The sequence below is a fragment of the Leucoraja erinacea genome, chromosome 8, assembly GCF_028641065.1.
Source record: "Leucoraja erinacea ecotype New England chromosome 8, Leri_hhj_1, whole genome shotgun sequence".
Classification (NCBI taxonomy): domain Eukaryota; kingdom Metazoa; phylum Chordata; class Chondrichthyes; order Rajiformes; family Rajidae; genus Leucoraja; species Leucoraja erinaceus.
In genome coordinates this window covers 17725391-17746592 of record NC_073384.1, presented here as the reverse complement: position 1 = coordinate 17746592, position 21202 = coordinate 17725391, and the positions used below count along the sequence as shown (strand labels likewise).

General features: G+C 44.1%; 1 protein-coding gene across 2 annotated transcripts in view; it reads right to left on the bottom strand.

Annotated features, from left to right (window-relative positions):
* LOC129699383 (uncharacterized) overlaps nucleotides 1-20334 on the bottom strand; it is a 39750-nt gene extending 19416 nt beyond the window's left edge. The window contains exons 1-2 of one of the 2 annotated variants that reach the window (XM_055639107.1): nucleotides 20237-20334; nucleotides 1419-4692 (exon numbers count right to left, since the gene is read on the bottom strand). In XM_055639107.1, coding sequence (XP_055495082.1) covers nucleotides 3844-4674 — 831 coding nt within the window. In that variant the 5' untranslated portion in view covers nucleotides 4675-4692; nucleotides 20237-20334 and the 3' untranslated portion in view covers nucleotides 1419-3843. Of the gene's footprint in view, nucleotides 1-1418; nucleotides 4693-20236 lie in introns of those variants that run through there. The other variant, XM_055639105.1, reaches the window with a different exon arrangement.
* Between the last annotated feature and the right edge of the window lie 868 nt (nucleotides 20335-21202).

Here is a 21202-nt window from a genome sequence, read left to right as displayed (position 1 = left end):
AATGATTTCTAGGCATGGTCAACTATCTGGGAACGTTTATCCCCAATCTCAGCGAACTATCAGCCCCCCTGCGTCAACTAACCCACAAGGACAACACCTGGTCCTGGTACCCGAACCACCAGCGAGCTTTTGAGACTTCAAAACTACAGCTCGCTAGTGCACCCACTCTGTCTTACTTCAACCTCAACCTGCCAGTTACAATCACCTGCGACGCATCCCAGTATGGACTAGGTGCTGCATGTCTGCAGACCTCTTTCAACGGCGATGTTCTGCCGTTATCCTACGCTTCAAGAACACTAACAGATACAGAACAGCACTATGCCCAGATAGAGATAGAGCTGCTTGCCGTGGTTTTTGCCTGCTCCAAATTCAAAGATTTCATTTTTGGCAAAACCTTCACGGTAGAAACTGAAACTGTTTATATGCACAAAGACCAGAGATGAACACACAGAAGTATTATAGAGATGCACATTTTGAAGCTGGAGAATTGACGAGGTGCGAGTTGTGTCGCTAGGGGAACGAATGGTGGTGGAGGGCGAGGAGAGCGGAGAGATTGCGGCAAAGTCAGCTGGGGCTCAATGGAGGAGGGGGAAAAAAAGTAGACATTTATAGGGAAGAAAAGAGAGACAAGGGCAGGGGGGTGGAGGGAGGCAATGACTAGAAGGATACAGGCCTAATGTGGGCAAATGGGTTTAACATTTAAGAGTCACAATTGGCAAGGATGACATGGGCTGGAAGGGCCATTTTTAAATTATTTTCTTAGATTAGAAAGAGTGCGCAATGTACACATAAGGGAACGGAAAATGATAACACATAAAGCAAGGGGTAATGTATTTGGTTTAAGGAAGATGGGTGGAATTAAAAAAATGATAAGTGCTAAGTTTAGATATGATTATTACAGTTATGAGAATGTATTGTAAGATGACTGTAATAATACAATTTTGCAACAGTGTATTACTCAATTATATTTTAGGTAAAGAGCATATACCGTGAAGGTGAAATTTAGTTAAAAGGGGAGGAGTGCTGTGTATGTAATAGAAATGGTGTTACCTGCCTCGAAGTTAAAGGGGGGGGGGGGAGTGTGATGTATGAGATAGAATTAACATATTTGATGTCTTGCACAATGGTATGGACGCGCAAGCGAGACTGAAGAATAAAGAAGTTTGTAAGTTAACTCCCGTGTCCGAATGTTATTTAAAGCAACAAATACACAACAGTAACAGCTTAAAAGTACAGTTCCACTGGAGACTTCAAAATCTTCAAAATGACATAATTTTTATTCTCAGTTATCCTCAGATTAATATGGCTCAGATATTAGAAATAATGTCATTAAAACACATTGGTGATCTTAAAGGAAATATCAATGAATGTGAGAAAATTCAAGGATTTGGTCAAACATCAAGCATAAACAATTTATTGAAAAGTTAATGTGAAATATTGAACATATTCTTGTATATCTTTAGCAAATTACAAACAGCTTAATCTCAGGCAAATGTGATCCTGGGCATACGTCTCAATTAAAGCAATTTAAAACAATTTTATTCTAATAATCAAATAATGAATCAGGTGCAAGATATTTTACTGAATCACAGAATTGGTAGAAGCAAAGGAGGAAGCCAACTGGACAATCGAGTTCATGTTAGCTGTCTGTCAAGAAATCTGTTCAACCTCATCCTTCCAGTTTACACAGAGCCCTACAATTTATTTACATGGAGCCTCAATTTATTTAGCCTACCTGCCTTCCCAAATCTCCTTGGAATGCTACAATCAATTATATTTCCATCATCTTTAGAAACTGCAAGTTCCGGATTATAACCATTCACTGGACAAAAGTCATTTACTCACAAATCACGTGCCATTTGCCCATCAATTAATATCAGTATCGACTGGATCTGCTAATGATAACAGATTCATTCTATTTAACTAATCCTGCCATGATCGTTCCTTAACTCTCTCCAGAATCTTCAAAACCTTCACAACAACACAGGTGAATATTTCAGTTGTGACTTAACCTTAGAAAGGTTCAGTGTCACCTCATCTTTTAGAAACAGTGCCTCGGCTTCCATAGTTTCAGATCCCATTTTGCTCACTACGTTCTGCCACTTTAATAAATTTATGTGAAAATGTTTTGATTTTTAGAGTTAGATTCATCCATGTTAACCAAGTTGCCCATCTAAGCTAGTTCCAATTGGCCATGTTTGGTCTATATCTGTCTAAAGCTTTTCTATCCATGTACCTGTAGAAATATTTTATAAATGTTACTATGCCTGCCTCTATAGGGCAGTCCATATATCAACAAGACTGCGTAAAAAAATTGCCCCTCAGGTCGCCCCAATCAAATCTTTCCCTTCTCCCCTTCAACATACATACTCTCGTTCTTGACTGCCCAGCTCTTGGAAAATGACTATATGCTTTCAATATATTGGAAGGTGCTGTTATTCATGTAACCTGCTGCCACCTTCATAAAAAAAGAGCAACACCCTTTTTATTAAAATATAATGAAGATAGAATCGATAAACTGCATTGATATTTGGGAATTGGAATAATAAGTAAGGTCTGTGGGGGAGCAGATTAGTAAAAATCATTAATAACTTCCTCTGCTATTTCCACAAATCCCTCTTGGATGCCTCCTTGCACGGAATCTTGAATTTCTTGAATTTCTTCTGGAGTGGCTGGGGATAGCAAGGCCTGCACACTGTTATTCAGCGTATCTATTCTCGCCTGCACACGGTTTTTATACTGGTCCTTGTTCTTCTGAACAAGAACCTCTATGGCATTTGATGCTTCATCGCAGTCCGATCCAAACTTCTCATGTTCCCGATCAAACTTAAATCTGTCCCGATTTGGGTCGAGTCCCAGTAATTTCCCCAGGCTGTTGACTCGGTCCATCAGGTGGTGGGTGGAGATCTGTACGTAGGTTTCAGCAATCATGTGGACAAGGCTCGCAATGTTGGTGGCCTGAGAGATCTGTGTGTACAGTAGATCCTGTGTCAGCTGGTCCGGTGAATAGCCAGAAATCTTTTCACTGTACTCCGTGAATTTGAGAAGTGATGGGTTCAGTGAGCTTTCGATCAGGTTTGACATCATGGTGAAGAAGAGCACCATCTTCCCCCATTGTTCCTTCACACGGCCTAATGCATCCAATCCCTTCAGGAGCATCTCACAGTTGTATTAAAGTCTATTTCCTGAACATTACAACGCTTCAGAGTCTCCAGGACCTGTTGGAGTTCTTTGTTATTCTCCATTATATTCTCAAAGCTTTTCTCGTACATCTCCTGTGAGGCTCGTAGCTGAGCTGCAGACTGTTCCACTTTGATCCTGGCATTGAGACTGGCTATCTGTACACCACTGGGTCCCTCTGCTGGCTGAGATGTGGCAATGTGTGGTGGACTGGCAGTAAACCCCATGGATCCTGTCTTTCCCTTGCTACGAGAGGTGAATGTAATTGAATCCTGCATCACTTGTTTGATCTTCACAGCTAGATCAGCCATTTTGTTTTTGTCAACTTGTTTAGACTTTCCCATTGTTACCAGATCCTCACATATTCCAATTCCTGCTTCACAGATCTTCAATGCTGTGTGCTTCTCTTTGCAGTCCACTCCATCTGTTGCTTTCTGCTGCAAATCGTCCAAGCTTTGTTTACAATAGCTTAACATTTTAGCTCCATCCGCACTGTTCAACTTACTCAAGTTAATTTTGTTATCCTCCTTCAGGAAAGGCTGAATATTTTGTATAACATTTTGTAGAGTCTCTGCTTTATAAATGATATCATTCTCAACTCCTTCAGCAGAATTCGGATAGGTGTTATTATGATAATTCCTTGAACTGGAATTATGACATTTTTTACTGCTTTCCCCAGAGAAAAACAGCCTTGAACATGCTTCCACTGATGAATGCACTGACAGCATTCACAAGTGTTTCTGCCATAGACATTTTCATAGCATCCCAGCCAACAGGTATGGAATCCATGCTGGCTTTGTAATCTTCCTTTGCTTCCTTCATTTGGGCTTCCAGTTTTTTATGATGTTCTTCTATCATGGCTTTTCTTTCTTTAGATGCTTTCTCCTGCATTTCAGCACGTTCCTTTTCATTTTTTATTTCACGTAATTGTTCCTCATACACTCCTTTGGAACTTGTACAGGCCTCCAGTAGTTCATTGATCAGACAGATGACTGCATTAAATTTGTCCTCCACAACCGTGGAAAGCTTCAAGCATTTATCTGCAGTAGATTTGATGCTGTTCAGGGGGATCGGGAGGAAATCTTCAGTGAACTTTGGATTCTTCTGCATGAGGAACTTCACAACATCCTTCATGTCAGTCGGGACCATCACAGAGAGAAGTCGGATTTGGTCCATGTTCTTGTGAGCTATCTGAAAAGCCTCCCAGCCCTCATTGCTCACTTGCACTAAAGAGGCACGGAATGATTTGGGATATTTCATGAACTTAAATCCTTCCTCGGGCATACCCTTGTCAATTGCAAAATCTTCTCCTGCGGAAAGGAATATTATTTCACCTAAAATGGCTACAGAGAGTGGGCCAGGCATTAGGAACTGTTCCCAGTTACTGTATGGCTGCAAGAACAAAGCATTGTCTTCCCTGACGTCAGATGCTTTGGTGACGCTCCTCACGGCCATCTTTATGGCAGCAACAGTTTTACATTCTTCACTGGCCATGGTGGCTGAACTCCTCTCCTGCAAGGGAAATAGTTGCAGTAAACACAAAGGATGTTTGATGACATAATATTAAAGAGGTAAACCTCTAGGGTGGCATGGTGGCACAGCGGTAGAGTTACAGCCTTACAGTGTTTGCAGAGCCAGAGACCAAGGTTCGATCCTGACTATGGGTGCTGTCTGTATCGAGTTTGTACTTTTTCACCATGACCTGCGTGGGTTTTCTTCGAGGTCTTCGGTTTCCTCCCACACGCCAAAGACGTCCAGATTTGTAGGTAAATTGGCTCGGTAAATGTGAAAATGGTCGCTAGTGTGTAGGAGAATGTTAATATACAGGGATCGCAGGTTGGCGCAGTTCCGGTGGGTTTCCACACAGTATCTCTAAACCATGTGACATCGCTCCCCCCAAAATGATAGAGTAATTCACAGACAGCAGTATCTCACATCATCCCAATATCCTGTGGAAGTGTCTTCTTGGTGACTGGGATCCGAACAGCTCATTCTGGAGGATGGACTGTGTGCAGAGGAAAATGACAGATGGGGGAAACAGCTCACTGTTATTTTTGGGAATCTTTTAAATATTTAACTTATTTCCAGTATCTTGCTGCATTGTTACCATTTTGACGATGGTTTAAATCAAATGTGATGGAGGGTTAATCCGAACCTTAGTTCCATCCACACACCCATGTTATGTACCCCTGAAAAACCTTAACGTGTGTCTGGAAATTAAGGACCTGACAGTGTGAAGAATGCAAGGTTGACCAGGGATTTGTGGCATCTAGTTAGTGTCACTGGAGGTATTGTGAGGAGCATCAGAGTTCTGGTATTTGGTAGATATAAGAGTTCTGTACTTGGGAGGGTGCTGGCAATCTAGATGATAATGTGCTGAAGTCTGATGGAAACATTGACAAGAGTCGCAAACAGGTGTTTCCGATGGGACCTGAAACTCGACGAGTTATGAGATGAAGTGGGAGGGATGATGCCAAGAGCAAATTTGTGGAAGTGAGGTGGAGTGAGTGGGAATGTAATACACAGAGAGACTTGTCAGAATGTAAAATTCTACAATTTTGCAAATCCAATTGTATTTAATTTGGAAATATTAGTGCCTGTTACATTGCTAGCTAAATCATTAAATCAAGGAAATTTTAGCCAGAAGGTTGCCTGCTGTTCCTTGTCTCTATCCTGCCCATAAATAGACTTTAGACTTCCCGGCTCAGTGTATAGTCTGACAGGTCATGGTTCTTCAAGATGTCATCCGGGTATGTTAACTCAAGATCCAGCCCACAAGTTAAAGTTCTGAATTGGTGCAAGGCCAACTTTGATGGTATTGGACAGTTTTAAGTAGCTTGTTTGTGGGCAAAGGGACGTCTGGAAAATGGGATGCTTTTAAAAGTGTGATGGGGAGAGATCAAGGCACGCATGTTCCTGATTGAGTGAAGAGCAAGGCAGGAGGGAGTAAGGAGGCTGGTTATTGAGAAGGATAAAGGAGGTGTCGGCTAGATATAGGCAGATGAGATCAAGTTTTTGCCTGGTGGCATTTAGGGGACTGAAGAGCATACTTAAGAGAGAAATCGGGAGGATAAAAAGGAGGCAGGAGATAGCTCTGGCAGACAAGATTAAGAAGAATTCAAAAAGTTTCTATGCCCATTAAGGGAAAGAGGATAACCAGAGACAAAATAGGGCCGCTCAAAAATGAAGTGGTCATTATGTGTGGAGTCACGGGAGAGGGGCAAGATCCTCGCTGGGTATTTTTTCTCTGCTGAGGTGAGATGAGGGAACTTGGGAGTGTCTTGAGGGCAGTCCACAATATGGTTGAGGTGGTGCAGGATTTCATAAGGCATATAAAGGTGGATAAAATTCCTGGGCCTGATCAGAAATATCCAAGGACACTACAGGAAACTGAAAACTAAATTGCAGGAGTCCTGTCTGGGACATGTAAATTATCATTAGACAAGGGCATGGTGAGGTGACTGGAGGATAACTAATGTTGTCCCTATGTTTGAGAAGGTCTGCAAGAAAAAGCCTGGGAATTATAGCCTAACATATGTGGTGATAGTTACTTGAGAGAATTCTGAGCAAAAATATATTGGCATTTGTGTAGCTATGGGCTGATTAAGTCAAGTCAAGTCAAGTCAAGTTTAGAGATATGTAGCATAGTTTTGTACATGGCAGAAAGTGTCTTACAAATTTGCTTGAGATTTTTGAAGAAGTAACCAAGAAGTTCGACAAGGGCAAGGCCATGGATGTTGTTTATATGAACTTCAGCAAGTCCTTTTATGATGTCCCACAAGGTAAACTGCTCTGGATGGTTAGATTGCATGGGATCCAATGAGAGCAAGTTAACAGGACATGGAATTGGCTTCATGGAAAGAAATAGAGGATGATGGTAGAATGTTTTTCAGACTGGAGGCAAAGGACCCATTGATTTTTGTTGTTTATATCATCAGTGTGCATGAGAATGTACAAGGCATAATTATTAAATATACAGATGACATTAAAGTAGGTGGTATTGTACAATGGGTGGTAAAGTAGTATCGTGAAGATGTTTATCAAAAATTGCAGGAACTTGATCAGCAGGGCAAGTGGGCTGAGGTATAGCTAATGCGGTTTAATGCAGATAAGTGCGAGGTGTTACACTTTGGGAAGTCAAACGAGGCCAGGAACTTCAGGGTGACTGGTAAGTCCCTGGAGTGTATTGTATAGCACAGGGATATGGGAATGTAGGTACATGTTTCCCTGAAAGTGGCATTACTGATAGATAGGGTGGTGAAGAAAGCTTTTCTTTTTCAGTTAGGTATCGAATATAGAACCATATAACCATATAACATATAATAACCATATAACAATTACAGCACGGAAACAGGCCATCTCGACCTTCTGCGCTCCAAAGAATAAAGCCCTAACTTGTTCAACCTTTCTCTGTAACTTAGTTGCCGAAACCCAGGCAACATTCTAGTAAATCTGTACTCTCTCTATTTTGTTGACATCCTTCCTATAATTAGGCGATTAAAATTGTACACCATACTCCAAAATTGTACACCATACTCCAAAATTGGCCTCACCAATGCCTTGTACAATTTTAACATTACATCCCAGAAGTTGGGACATCATGTTATAGTTGTATACGGCATTGGTAAAGGTTTATGGGATATGGGGCAAATGGATCTAGTTTGCGTGGGGCATCGTGGTTACCATGAACAAATGGCTGAAGGGCTTGTTCCCATGCTCTATGACTTTTTATTGCTTTGGCTCCGTCTTCATTCTTTCAAATGAAACAATCACAGCCTAGATAGTTTATTTTTATAGCTTTCTCCATCCTGCCAATTCTTTTAGCTACAAATTTAGTCATATAAATATTGCAGGTTTTCAGGCACATAAAAATGAACTTATTCCCAGGGCCTGACCATGTGTACCTTTGGATGTTGTGAGAAGTGAGGGAAGAAATTGCTGCGGTTCCCGTGGAGACCGATGTATCTTTCTCCCCCACAGTTGTGGTGCTGGAAAGAATGGAATGTGCATAATGCTGTATCTTTATTTTAGAAGGGTTGCAAGGACAAACCCACTTCCTGCAAGAAGGGCTTACAGTCGCCCTAACTGTCATCTCCACAGCATAAAGACCAAGGAAGAGTCACACAAAAAAAAAGAAAAAAGGAAAACTGAATGTCCCTTATGCGACAGGGATAGTATCAAAGCGAAGGATGACGCGTACAAATTAGCCAGAATTAGCAAATTAGCCAGAGAAAGCAGCATACCAGAGGACTGGGAGAAATTCAGAGACCAGCAGAGAAGGACAAAGGGCTTAATTAGGAAAGGAAAAATAGATTATGAAAGAAAACTGGCAGGGAACATAAAAACTGACTGCAAAAGTTTTTATAGATATGTGAAAAGAAAGAGATTAGTTAAAACAAATGTAGGTCCCTTGCAGTCAGAAACAGGTGAGTTGATCATGGGGAACAAGGATCTGGCGGACCAATTGAATAACTACTTTGGTTCCGTCTTCACGAACGAAGACATAAATAATCTGCCGGAAATAGCAGGGGACCACGGGTCAAAGGAGTTGGAGGAATTAAGTGAAATCCAGGTTAGTCGGGAAGTGGTGTTGGGTAAATTGAATGGATTAAAGGCCGATAAATCCCCAGGGCCAGAGAGGCTGCATCCCAGAGTACTTAAGGAAGTAGCTCCAGAAATAGTGGATGCATTAGTAATAATCTTTCAAAACTCTTTAGATTCTGGAGTAGTTCCTGAGGATTGGCGGATAACAAACGTAACCCCACTTTTTAAGAAGGGAGGGAGAGAGAAAATATTACGGACCAGTTAGTCTAACATCGGTAGTGGGGAAACTGCTAGAGTCAGTTATTAAAGATGGGATAGCAGCACATTTGGAAAGTGGTGAAATCATTGGACAAAGTCAGCATGGATTTACGAAAGGTAAATCATGTCTGACGAATCTTATAGAATTTTTCGAGGATGTAATGTGTAGCGTGGATAGGGGAGAACCAGTGGATGTGGTGTATCTGGATTTCCAGAAGGCTTTCGACAAGGTCCCACATAAGAGATTAGTATACAAACTTAAAGCACACGGCATTGGGGGTTCAGTATTGATGTGGATAGAGAACTGGCTGGCAAACAGGAAGCAAAGAGTAGGAGTAAACGGGTCCTTTTCACAATGGCGGGCAGTGACTAGTGGGGTACCGCAAGGCTCAGTGCTGGCACCCCAGCTATTTACAATATATATAAATGATCTGGATGAGGGAATTGAAGGCAATATCTCCAAGTTTGCGGATGACACTAAGCTGGGGGGCAGTGTTAGCTGTGAGGAGGATGCTAGGAGACTGCAAGGTGACTTGGATAGGCTGGGTGAGTGGGCAAATGTTTGGCAGATGCAGTATAATGTGGATAAATGTGAGGTTATCCATTTTGGTGGCAAAAACGGGAAAGCAGACTACAGGTGCACAACCTTTTATCCGACGATCCAAATAACGAAAACCTCCGAATAGCGACATTTTTTCGGTCCTTGAAGAAAGGTCCTTGAAAACGTTCACCGAGGGCGGCCCGCAGAGGTGACAGCGGAACCTCCGGTCGGTCCTCGAAGACAGTGTATAGTGAGTCTTGCGTGGGAACTTTTTAACAGCGTGCAGGCAGCAGTAGATTGTCGCTCCCTTCAGTTTCACCCCACCTACACCCCTCTGCTTCCCGGCCATGTGTGTGACTCCTTCCCTCCCCTCTCCAGCTCCCCGCTCATTGCACCGGCGCGGGGGCTTTGCACTGTCTTCACGTCGCGATGCTAGCAGCACAGTGCCAGTCACCGGAGACGTCAGGACCAACGGAACACCGACCCCCAGGCCCACTGCAAGCACGGAGATCCCAGATCAGCAACTCCAGCCCAGCCCCGTTCCAACTCCAGAAGAACACGCTCCCCGTATGGGCAGAAGCTGATGGTGTGCAAGAATAACGTCTTGTTCTTGGGGTGGCGCAGCTCGGGCTGTGGGCGAATTGCCACTTGTCGCCATAGCGGCCCATCGGGGAGCGGATTCCTCTGGAGTTGGAGGGGGAGGGGGGTATTGTGCTGTTTGATCGCCCCCTACTATTCCAGGGACAGGGAGACAGGACGTTCACCGAGGGCGGCCCGCAGAGGTGACAGCGGAACCTCCGGTCGGTCCTGGAAGAAAGGGGAACTAAATCCCCATCCATAAAAGAGAAGGTGAGGGTATATTGCGCGGGAGCGTTAATAATTGACAATATGCTACTGTCTGCCCGCTAAGTTAAAAAGTTCCCACGGTAGACACGATACACAGTGTAGGCAGCAGCAGATTGTCGCTCCCTTCAGTTTCACCCCACCTACACCCCTCTGCTCCCCGGCCCTGTGTGTGACCCCTTCCCTCCCCTCTCCAGCTCCCCGCTCATTGCACCGGCGCGGGGGCTTTGCACTGTCTTCAAGTCGGCGATGGCTGCCAGCAGGTCAGTGCAGTCACCGGAGACGTCAGGACCAATTGGACGTCGACCACCAGGCCCACCGCAAGCACGGAGAACCCAGAGACCCACAGCCTGCAGCAGCCCAGCCCCACTCCAACTACAGAGGAACCTGGGTTGCGGATGACGGGGTGCAGCTTGGGGCTTCGTAGGGGCCCATCGGGGAGCGGGTTCCTGTTGGTCCTGACGTCTCCGGCCACCTGCTATCCTCCGGGAACTGTACTGCCCTTGCAGGAGAGTGGGGTTGTTTGCAGTCGTAGAGGGAGGGGGCAAGGGCGGTACAGTTCCCAGTCTCAGCTCCAGTCCAGGGGGGTGGCCGGAGACGTCAGGACCAACGGGACAGCAACCCCCAGGCCCACTGCAAGCACGGAGATCCCAGAGACCCACAGCCAGCAGCAACTCCAGCCCAGCCCCGCTCCAACTCCAGAGGAACACGTAGGGGCAGAAGCTGATGGTGTGCAAGGTGTTCTTGGGGTGGCGCAGCTCGGGCTGTGGGCAAACTGCCACTTGTCGCCGTAGCGGCCCATCGGGGAGCGGATTCCTCTGGAGTTGGAGGGGGAGGGGGGTATTGTGCTGTTTGATCGCCCCCTGCTATCCCAGGGACAGGGAGACACAGCGGCTTTTTAGACTGGTGGGCAATCACTTCCAAAGTTCTGCCCACACAGTCAGTACACCTCTCCTACACTGCATTTCATACAAACATTTATTCTGCAAGAAAAAACGACATTGAAGACTCAAACTCGCGACCGAGTAACTGCCTGGATCAAGGCGCAAACTCGCGACCTTGCGGATATGAGCCGAACACTCTACCACTGAGCCAGCCATTAAAGTCTACGCTAAAAAATTTCCATTCCCAAGACCGACAAATTCTGAATTACGAAAAGTGTCTGGTCCCAAGGCTTTCGGATAAAAGGTTGTGCACCTGTATTACCTAAATGGTGGCCAATAAGGAAAAGGGGAGAAGCAGCGAGACCTGGGTGTCATGGTACATCAGTCATTGAAAGTAGGCATGCAGGTGCAGCAGGCAGTAAAGAAAGCGAATGATATGTTAGCTTTCATAGCAAAAGGATTTGAGTATAGGAGCAGGGAGGTTCTACTGCAGTTGTACAGGGTCTTGGTGAGACCACACCTGGAGTATTGCGTACAGTTTTGGTCTCCAAATCTGAGGGAGGACATTATTGCCATAGAGGGAGTGCAGAGAAGGTTCACCAGACTGATTCCTGGGATGTCAGGACTATCTTATGAAGAAAGACTGGATAGACTTGGTTTATACTCTGTAGAATTTAGGAGATTGAGAGGGGATCTTATAGAAACTTACAAAATTCTTAAGGGGTTGGACAGGCTAGATGCAGGAAGATTGTTCCCGATGTTGGGGAAGTCCAGGACAAGGGGGTCACAGCTTAAGGATAAGGGGGAAATCCTTTAAAACCGAGATGAGAAAAACTTTTTTCACACATAGAGTGTTGAATCTCTGGAACTCTGCCGCAGAGGGTAGTTGAGGCCAGTTCATTGGCTATATTTAAGAGGGAGTTAGATGTGGCCCTTGTGGCTAAGGGGATGGAGAGAAGGCAGGTACGGGATACTGAGTTGGATGATCAGCCATGATCATATTGAATGGCGGTGCAGGCCCGAAGGGCCGAATGGCCTACTCCTGCACCTAATTTATATGTTTCTATGTTTCTATTGTTTCTATGCTTATCCTGCTGTCACCCTCTGGTCCACCTCCTCTGTGAAGCCTTGTGAGCCAAAGCTTCATTGCTTGCCCTGAGCACAGCACTTGCACCTTAACACGCAGCCTCTCGTTAACAACTAGATAATTAGTTGTAGGACTTGACGAGGTGTATCATAGGACATTGTGAGAAGCCATATAACCATATAACAATTACAGCACAGAAACAGGCCATCTCGGCCCTACAAGTCCGTGCCGAACAACTTTTTTTCCCCTTAGTCCCACCTGCCTGCACTCATACCATAACCCTCCATTCCCTTCTCATCCATATGCCTATCCAATTTATTTTTAAATGATACCAATGAACCTGCCTCCACCACTTCCACTGGAAGCTCATTCCACACCGCTACCACTCTCCGAGTAAAGAAGTTCCCCCTCATATTACCCCTAAACTTCTGTCCCTTAATTCCGAAGTCATGTCCTCTTGTTTGAATCTTCCCTATTCTCAAAGGGAAAGCTTGTCCACATCAACTCTGTCTATCCCTCTCATCATTTTAAAGACCTCTATCAAGTCCCCCCTTAACCTTCTGCGCTCCAGAGAATAAAGACCTAACTTATTCAACCTATCTCTGTAACTTAGTTGTTGAAACCCAGGCAACATTCTAGTAAATCTCCTCTGTACTCTCTCTATTTTGTTGACATCCTTCCTATAATTGGGCGACCAAAATTGTACACCATACTCCAGATTTGGTCTCACCAATGCCTTGTACAATTTTAACATTACATCCCAGCTTCTATACTCAATGCTCTGATTTTATAAAGGCTAGCATACCAAAAACTTTCTTTACCACCCTATCTATATGAGATTCCACCTTCAAGGAACTATGCACAGTTATACCCAGATCCCTCTGTTCAACTGTATTCTTCAATTCCCTACCATTTACCATGTACGTCCTATTTTGATTTGTCCTGCCAAGGTGTAGCACCTCACATTTATCAGCATCAAACTCCATCTGCCATCTTTCAGACCATTTTTCCAAATGGCCTAAATCACTCTGTAGACTTTGGAAATCCTCTTAATTATCCACAACACCCCCTATCTTGGTATCATCTGCATACTTACTAATCCAATTTACCACACCTTCATCCAGATCATTGATGTACATGACAAACAACAAAGGACCCAACACAGATCCCTGAGGCACCCCACTAGTCACCTGCCTCCAACCCGATAAACAGCCATCCACCATTACCCTCTGGCTTCTCCCATTCAGCCACTGTTGAATCCATCTTGCTATTCCTGCATTTATACCCAACAGTTGAACCTTCTTAACCAACCTTCCATGAGGAACCTTGTCAAAGGCCTTACTAAAGTCCATATAGACAACATCCACTGTTTTACCCTCGTCAATTTCCCTAGTAACCTCTTCAAAAAATTCAAGAAGATTAGTCAAACATGACCTTCCAGGCACAAATCCATGTTGACTGTTCCTAATCAGACCCTGTTTATCTAGATGCTTATATATATTATCTCTAAGTATCTTTTCCATTAATTTGCCCACCAAATTAATGGAAAAGACAGTGATGAAATTCCTTGGGTTCAGGCTGTGACCTTTGTATCTTTGTTTGCCACGGTTGTGCTACCGGAAGACTTAAAAGTGCATTATGCTCTGCCTTTATTTTAGAAGATTTGTGAGGACAATTCAGGGAACTACAAGCCAGTGAAACTGACACCAGTGAAGGGTAAATTACTCAAGGGAATTCTGAAGGTCAAAAGTAATAACAAGGACAAAGTCACAAACGTTTCCTCCACAGACCAATATACTGATAACCAGTGCCTTAAAGTCACAATATGTCGGAAGGAAATGCAGATGCTGGTTTAAACCAAAGATCAACACAAAATGCTAGAGCAACTCAGCGGGACAGGCAGCATCTCTGGGGAGAAGGAATGGGTAACATTTCGGGTCGAGAACCTTCTTCAGACTGAAAGTCATGGGAAAGTTGTGAGCCTATGGAATTCTATGCTTCAAAGGGCGGTGGAGGACTGTTCTCTGGATAGTTTCAAGAGAAAGCTAGACAGGGCTCTTAAAGAAAGCGGAGTCAGGAGATATGGGTAGAAGGCAGGAATGGGGTACTGATTGGGGATGATCAGTCATGATCACATTGAATGGCCGAAGGGCCTACTCCTGCACCTACTGTCTATCGTCTATTGAAACAGAGACATAGATTATGAAGTAGAGAGATATAGAACAAATGAAAGATAGGCAAAAAATATATGTGATTAAGGAAACGGGCCATTGTTAGTTGTTTGCTTGGTGAGAATGAGAAGCGAGTGTGAATTGGGTGGGGGAGTGGATGGAGAGAGAGGTGAAGCACGGGTTCCAGGTGTACACTGGTCCTATCCCCGAACTCTATCTTCATTACATTGATGACTGCATCGGTGCTACCTCCTGCCCCCATGCAGAACTCATGTACTTCATTAACTTCACCACAAATTTCCATCCTGCACTCAAATTGACTTGGACCATCTCTGACACATCCCTCCCCTTTCTTGAGCTCACCATCTACATTATGACACTAGAAGATTATCGACTGATGTCTATTAGAAACCCACTAACTCCCACAACTATCTCGACTACACTTCTTGCCACCATGCTTCCTGCAAAGACTCTATCCCCTTCTCCCGTCTAAGCCACACCTGGGCCCAAGATGACGTTTTCCATACCAGGACATCCGAGATGTTCTCATTTTATAGGGAACGGGGGTTCCCCTCTCCCATCATAAATGAGGCCCTAACACGTGTCTCCTCGGCATTCAATTAATCAGTTGTAGATTTATCATTATAAAGGAGAATATAGTCAATTTGAAGGTAGACAAAAATGCTGGAGAAACTCAGCGGGTGCAGCAGCTTCTATGGAGCGAACGAAATAGGCAACGTTTCGGGCTGAAACCCTTCTTCAGACTGAGGGTCTGAATTTGAAACTCACTTTATATCAATGCATCTGCAAATACGGCAGTGTAAATAGAAACTGGAGCTACCTATCTAGGAATTAGGATGAATTACATTTAGTTTTACTTACGTGAATTAAAATGCACTTTAATTTTGTGAACTTTCATTTCTTTGTTGTTTGCATGAAACTTTCTACTTGAGCTAAAGATAGACACAAAGTGCTGAAGCATCTCAACGGGTTAGGCTGCATCTCTTGAGAAAAAGAATAGGTGACGTTTCGGGTCGGAACCCTTCCACAAACTAAAAGTAACGAGTCGAGTGTGGAGAGGGAGAACAGGAGGCGGGAAATGGCCAGGACAAATCAGGGCTGGCAACAAATGACTTCAGCAGGGTGGTGCGCATTTTCAGCTAGGGAAGGTAATATTTCAAGCATCTCCTACATAGTGGCAAACTGTGAAACTGGTTAAATGACTAGGTTAGGGGAAGGTGGAGGGGAGGGGGGCGTTAGTAGATATTACTTAAAATTAGAGATTTCAGTGTTCTGCTGGGTTGTAAACTACCCAAGTAATATACGAGGTGCTGTTCCTCTAATTTGCATGCATAGAAACATAGAAAATAGGTGCAGGAGTAGGCCATTCGGCCCTTCGAGCAATGGATGCAGTCCCATTCTGGCAATGGAGGAGGCCCAGGTCAGAGAGGTCAGTATGAGAATGGGAAGTGGAGTTTAAATAGTTAGAAACCGGGAGATCCTGTAAACTTCAGCAGACCAAATGAAGTATTCAGCGAAACGATCGCCGATTCTACATTTGGTAGCCCCGATGTACAGGAGCCCACATCGGGAACACTGGATGCAGTAGATGAGGTTAGAGGAGGTGCACGTGAACCTCTGTCTAATCTGAAAGGACTGTCGAGGTCCCTGCATGGAATCGATGGAAGGGGTATAAGGAAAGGTGTTGCATCTCCTACAGTTGCAGGGCAAAGTACCTGGGGAGGTGGTGGTTTGGGTGGGAATAGATGAGTGAACCAAAGAGTTGCGGAAGACGCAGTCCCTGCAGAAGGCGGAAAGTGGTGGAGATGAGAAGAAGTGATTAATGGGATCACAAAGGAGGTGAAGAAAATGTCGGAGGATAATGTGTTGGATGCAGAGGTTTGTGGGGTGAAAGATGAAGAGCAGGGGAATTCTGTCCTTGTGACTGGGAGAGGGGGAGGGAGAGCAGAACGATGGGACACAAGAGCTTCCCATTCCTCTTCACTTGGTCTTCTTTTATTAATATTTAATCTGGCCTGGTTAGTGCCTTAAGGACCTGCCCCACTTGGGCGTCATTTGCGCGTAATTTATGCGTCATCATTTGCGTATCACGACACACGTGATGCGTGCATGGTGCGCATTACGCGCGCACGGTGCGTGGTGACGTAGGCAGTGATGCATGGTGGCGCGCGGCACCCCAGGATTTTGGGATGTAAAAAATCTTCGCGCGCCATCTGCGTGACACGCAAATGACACAAAAGTGGGACAGCCCCTTTATACCAGACTTCATTACCAGACTTCACATTAGCAACACATTATGCAAATAAACAATTAGTGTCCATTATTTCACCCCATTATGGATTTCCCTTTGTTCCATCCATTGCCACACTCACCTTCTGCTTGACTTCCCACATCTTGGAAGAGGAGCATACAAATGCCCCAACTGCCTCATCTATTGCACTAAGACCAAGGAAGTGTCACATATTAAAAGTAAACAGGCCTCATCTTATCCTGCTGTCACCTTCTGCTCAGTCTCCACCCCAAAACCTGATGAGTCAAAGCCTCAGATCTTGCATTCAGCACAGCCTTGCAAATCAACATAGAGCCTCTCCCAAAATGATACCTCCAATAGGCCACTCTGGTTAGTCAACAGGCCACAATGCTGGTTATTCATTAATTTAGGAGACTATGGTACTATTTATGATCTTCACTGTTGGAATATATGGATAATTCCATAAGTAAACAGATACTAAAGCTGCCTTGCTAGGAATCAGAATCTTGATCAACTAGGCAAGTGGGCTGAGAAATGGCTAATGGAGTTTAATGCAGATACATGCAAGGTGTTGCATTTCAGGAAGTCAAACCAAGGTAGAACCTTCATGGCGAGTAGTAGAGCTCTGGAAACCGTTGTAGGCAAGAGGGATATAGGAATGCTGACACATTGTGCCCTGAAAGTGGCATCACATGTAGATAAGGTAGTAAAGAAGACCTTTGATACATTAGCCTTCATTGATCAGGGTATTGAATATAGAAGTTTGGACATGATGTTAGTCATGATGACCTTGATGGAAACTTTTTTCAGTCACTTACCTCGACGGAGATGCGATTTTTCTCCGTATCGCATCTCCATCTCCCCTGCTGACTAACATCGTGGAGTGGTAGGTCTTTCCTTAAGACTGGCCCAGCACTTCAAGCCGTGGACGCGGTGCGGACTTATCATCACGGAGCGTGCGATCGTTTACCGAGGATCGCCAATGTAAGAGCTCCAACTGCGGGGCCTGTGGACTTTAACGCCATGAAGTCTCCTGTTAGACGAGGCCGACTGGAGCTCCATGCCGCAGAGTTTTCCAACAGCGGAGTTTCCATCATCCCGACACAAGGGCTTCGGACATTGGACCGTCGGCAGCGGTGACTGCGGAAGGTTCAACGGCCCCGACCACATGTGAACAAAGGAGGAAGATGATTTAACTTTATTATCTTCCATCACAGAGAGGAATGTGGATTCCGCTGTGGCGATGATTATGTTATATTTTATTTTTTGTGGCTGCGTGTATTGTTGCTTTTCACTTAGTATGGCTATATGGTAACTCAAATATCACTGTACCTTAATTGGTGCATGTGACAATAAATTTGAACTTGAAGTAGACCTACATTCCCAAGTCCAGCATCTCCTCCACACTGGATATCCTCTCATTTATCACCTTTTCTCTTGCCTTGTTTTCCTTTTGGATTGAAGAACTTTTATTATCTGGTCTTTGATATCTTTCTTCATTATCAACCATATTAGCAGTGCTCGGCACTGCTATTTATATATGTTATTGCCCAAATCTAAAACTCTAGTTTATAAGTTATAGTAGAATTAGGCCATTCGACCCATCAAGTCTACTCCGCCATTCAATCATGGCTGATCTCTGCAATCTCGGCTCATCTCTAATCCCATTTTCCTGCCTTCTCCCCATAACCCTCGACACCTGTTCTAACCAATGTCTTAAAAATATCTTCAGACTTGACCTCCACAGCCCTCTGTGGCAATGTTCCACAGATTAACTACCCTCTGACGAAAGAAGTTCCTCCTCACCTCCTTTTAAAAAGAGCACCCTTTAATTCTGAAGCCATGACTTCTGGTCCTGGACTCTTCCACCAACTGAGTCAACGCTGAGTTATATATTCTCAAGATGCAATCTTTTACTACAGATGTGGTCACCATAGATCCCAATTGTTTAGTTTAGTTTAGAGATGCAGTGTGGAAACACACCTAATGGCCCACCGAGTCCACGCTGACCAGCGATCCTCATACAGTAACACTATCCTACACACACCAGGGACAATTCACAATTTGTATTCAGCCAATTTAACTGCAAACCTGAGCGTCTTTCAAATGTGGGAGGAAAACGTAGATTCTGGAAGAAAATCCATGGGGTAAACGTACAAATTCATCACCCAAAATCAGGATTAAACCCGTGTCTCTGGCACTGTAAGGCAGCAACCCTACTGCTGCACCACCATGTCACTCCTTGCCTCGTGGTGTCCTTGACTTCAACATCAACACCCCACCCGCCCAGTCTTATAATATTTATTTCATGTCATCAAGAATTAAATATGATCAATCGTATCTCACCAATATTTTGTACTTACCAAATACTCATTGGATACTGTACTCAGAGGGCTCCAAGGCAATTCCTTTTGTGCTTTCACTGTATATATTTATTTATTTATCAGGGAGATTATGGTCAACTTAATCATCACTTTCTATCAATAACATTGTGATCTACAGATAGGGCAGAGTCAATAGAAGACCGAGCTGCCTTCTTGAGAATCAAGAGTCAGTTTCCGTTTTATGTTACGGGGAAAAAGAAAGCCTGACCTGAGCCATCATCCCTCTGCACAGGAAGACAGTTATTTCAAATGCAAAAACTTTCTGTTGTATCAGATTTTTCTATTTGTGCTTCCCATACCACTTCCCTTTTTGTTTTCATACTTGCACCTCATTACACGGCTTCTTCCAACATGGTGTTTCCAAAAGATAGACACAAAATGCTGGAGTAACTCAGTGGGACAGGCTCCAACTCTGGAGAGACGGAATGGGTGATGTTCCGGGTCGAGACCCTTATAGGCGCTCCATTAGTCAATAAGATTCTGCGCTAGTTAACCGTTTGCAGATAGTTATTAATTTCTCGCAGATGTTACTGGCAACATATTTCATTGCATATTTTATCTCATTGCTTTCTCTAAAGCTCCAGTTCATCAACACGGAGTTATATATTTCTCAAGATGAAATCATTTTCTGCAGATGTGGGCGCCATATATTATAATAGCTTAGTTTATAGATACAGCGTAAAAGCAGGTCCTTCGGCCAAACCGAGTCCGCGCCGACCAGCGATTCCCATACACTAATAAATTTAATATTCCACACATACCAGGGCCAATTTACAATTTTTATCAAGCTAAATAACCTACAAACCTGTACGTCAATGTTGGAAGAAACTGGAGATCCCGGAGAAATTCCATGCGGAGATCGTACAAACACTGTACAGACATCATCCATAATCAGGATTGAACCCGGGCTCTGATGCTGTGAGGCAGCAACTCTACCGCTGCGCCACTTTGCCGTTCATTTCCGCTTCTTGTCCTTGACTTCTGCATCGCACCTCCTTATAACATTTATTTAATGTGATCAAGAGTTAGATATGATATGATGAACCATACCTCACCAATATTTTGTACTTACCAAATGGTCCTTGGATACTGTACTCGGGGGACTCAACGACAATTCGTTTTGTGCGTTCAGCAAGTCCCGCTATTTATATATTCAGTTGCAGACGCTTATCAAGAAAACAATTGGCAACGATACACAACATCAGTGACGTTTTTTTCACTGATAGGGTGGAGCAAATTGAAAATAGAGCTGTCTTTCCGGTGGTTGGGTTTACTTACGGGAAACCGAAAGCCTGTCGTGGGACCACCAGATAACTAGCAAAGATCTTACAGCGTCTAGATCGGTACTTCAAAAGTAAAATAATGCATGTCAACAATGTTAAACCTCACAGCACAGCACAATGTTGAAACTCACAGGACACATGGCAGTTGTACCGGATTTTCGGAAAGGCTGTTCTATTAGTCTCATAGAAACATAGAAAATAGGTGGGGTAGGCCATTCGGCCCTTTGAGACAGCACCGCAATTGAACATGATCATGCTGATCATAAACCAAAATCAGTATCCCGTTCCTGCTTTTTCCCCACATCCCTCGATCCATTAGCCCTAAGAGCTACATCTTACTCGCTCTTGAAAACATCCAATGAATTGGCATCCACTGCCTTCTATGGTAGATAATTCCACAGACTGTATTATCTGATAACCCTCTCACTCCACGACTGACTTGCCCCATGACCATTTTAACTCCATGACAGTCTTGCTCCCTGATGGTCTAATTACATGAACTTTATGCCCCATGACAAACTTTCCCCATGACCTTCTTACTTAAGTTTTAATTATGGCCATCTTGTTCCATGACTGGTTTGCCCCACAACTGCCTTGTCCAACAGCAGTCGTGCCCCATGGTCATCTTGCCCACATGGTGATCTTGTTCCATTAATGACTAGCTTTTCCAATGTGAATCTTATTGCATAACTGTCTGACCTCACAACTGTCTTGTCAACAATCTTACCCCATATGGGTGAATTGCTCCACGACAC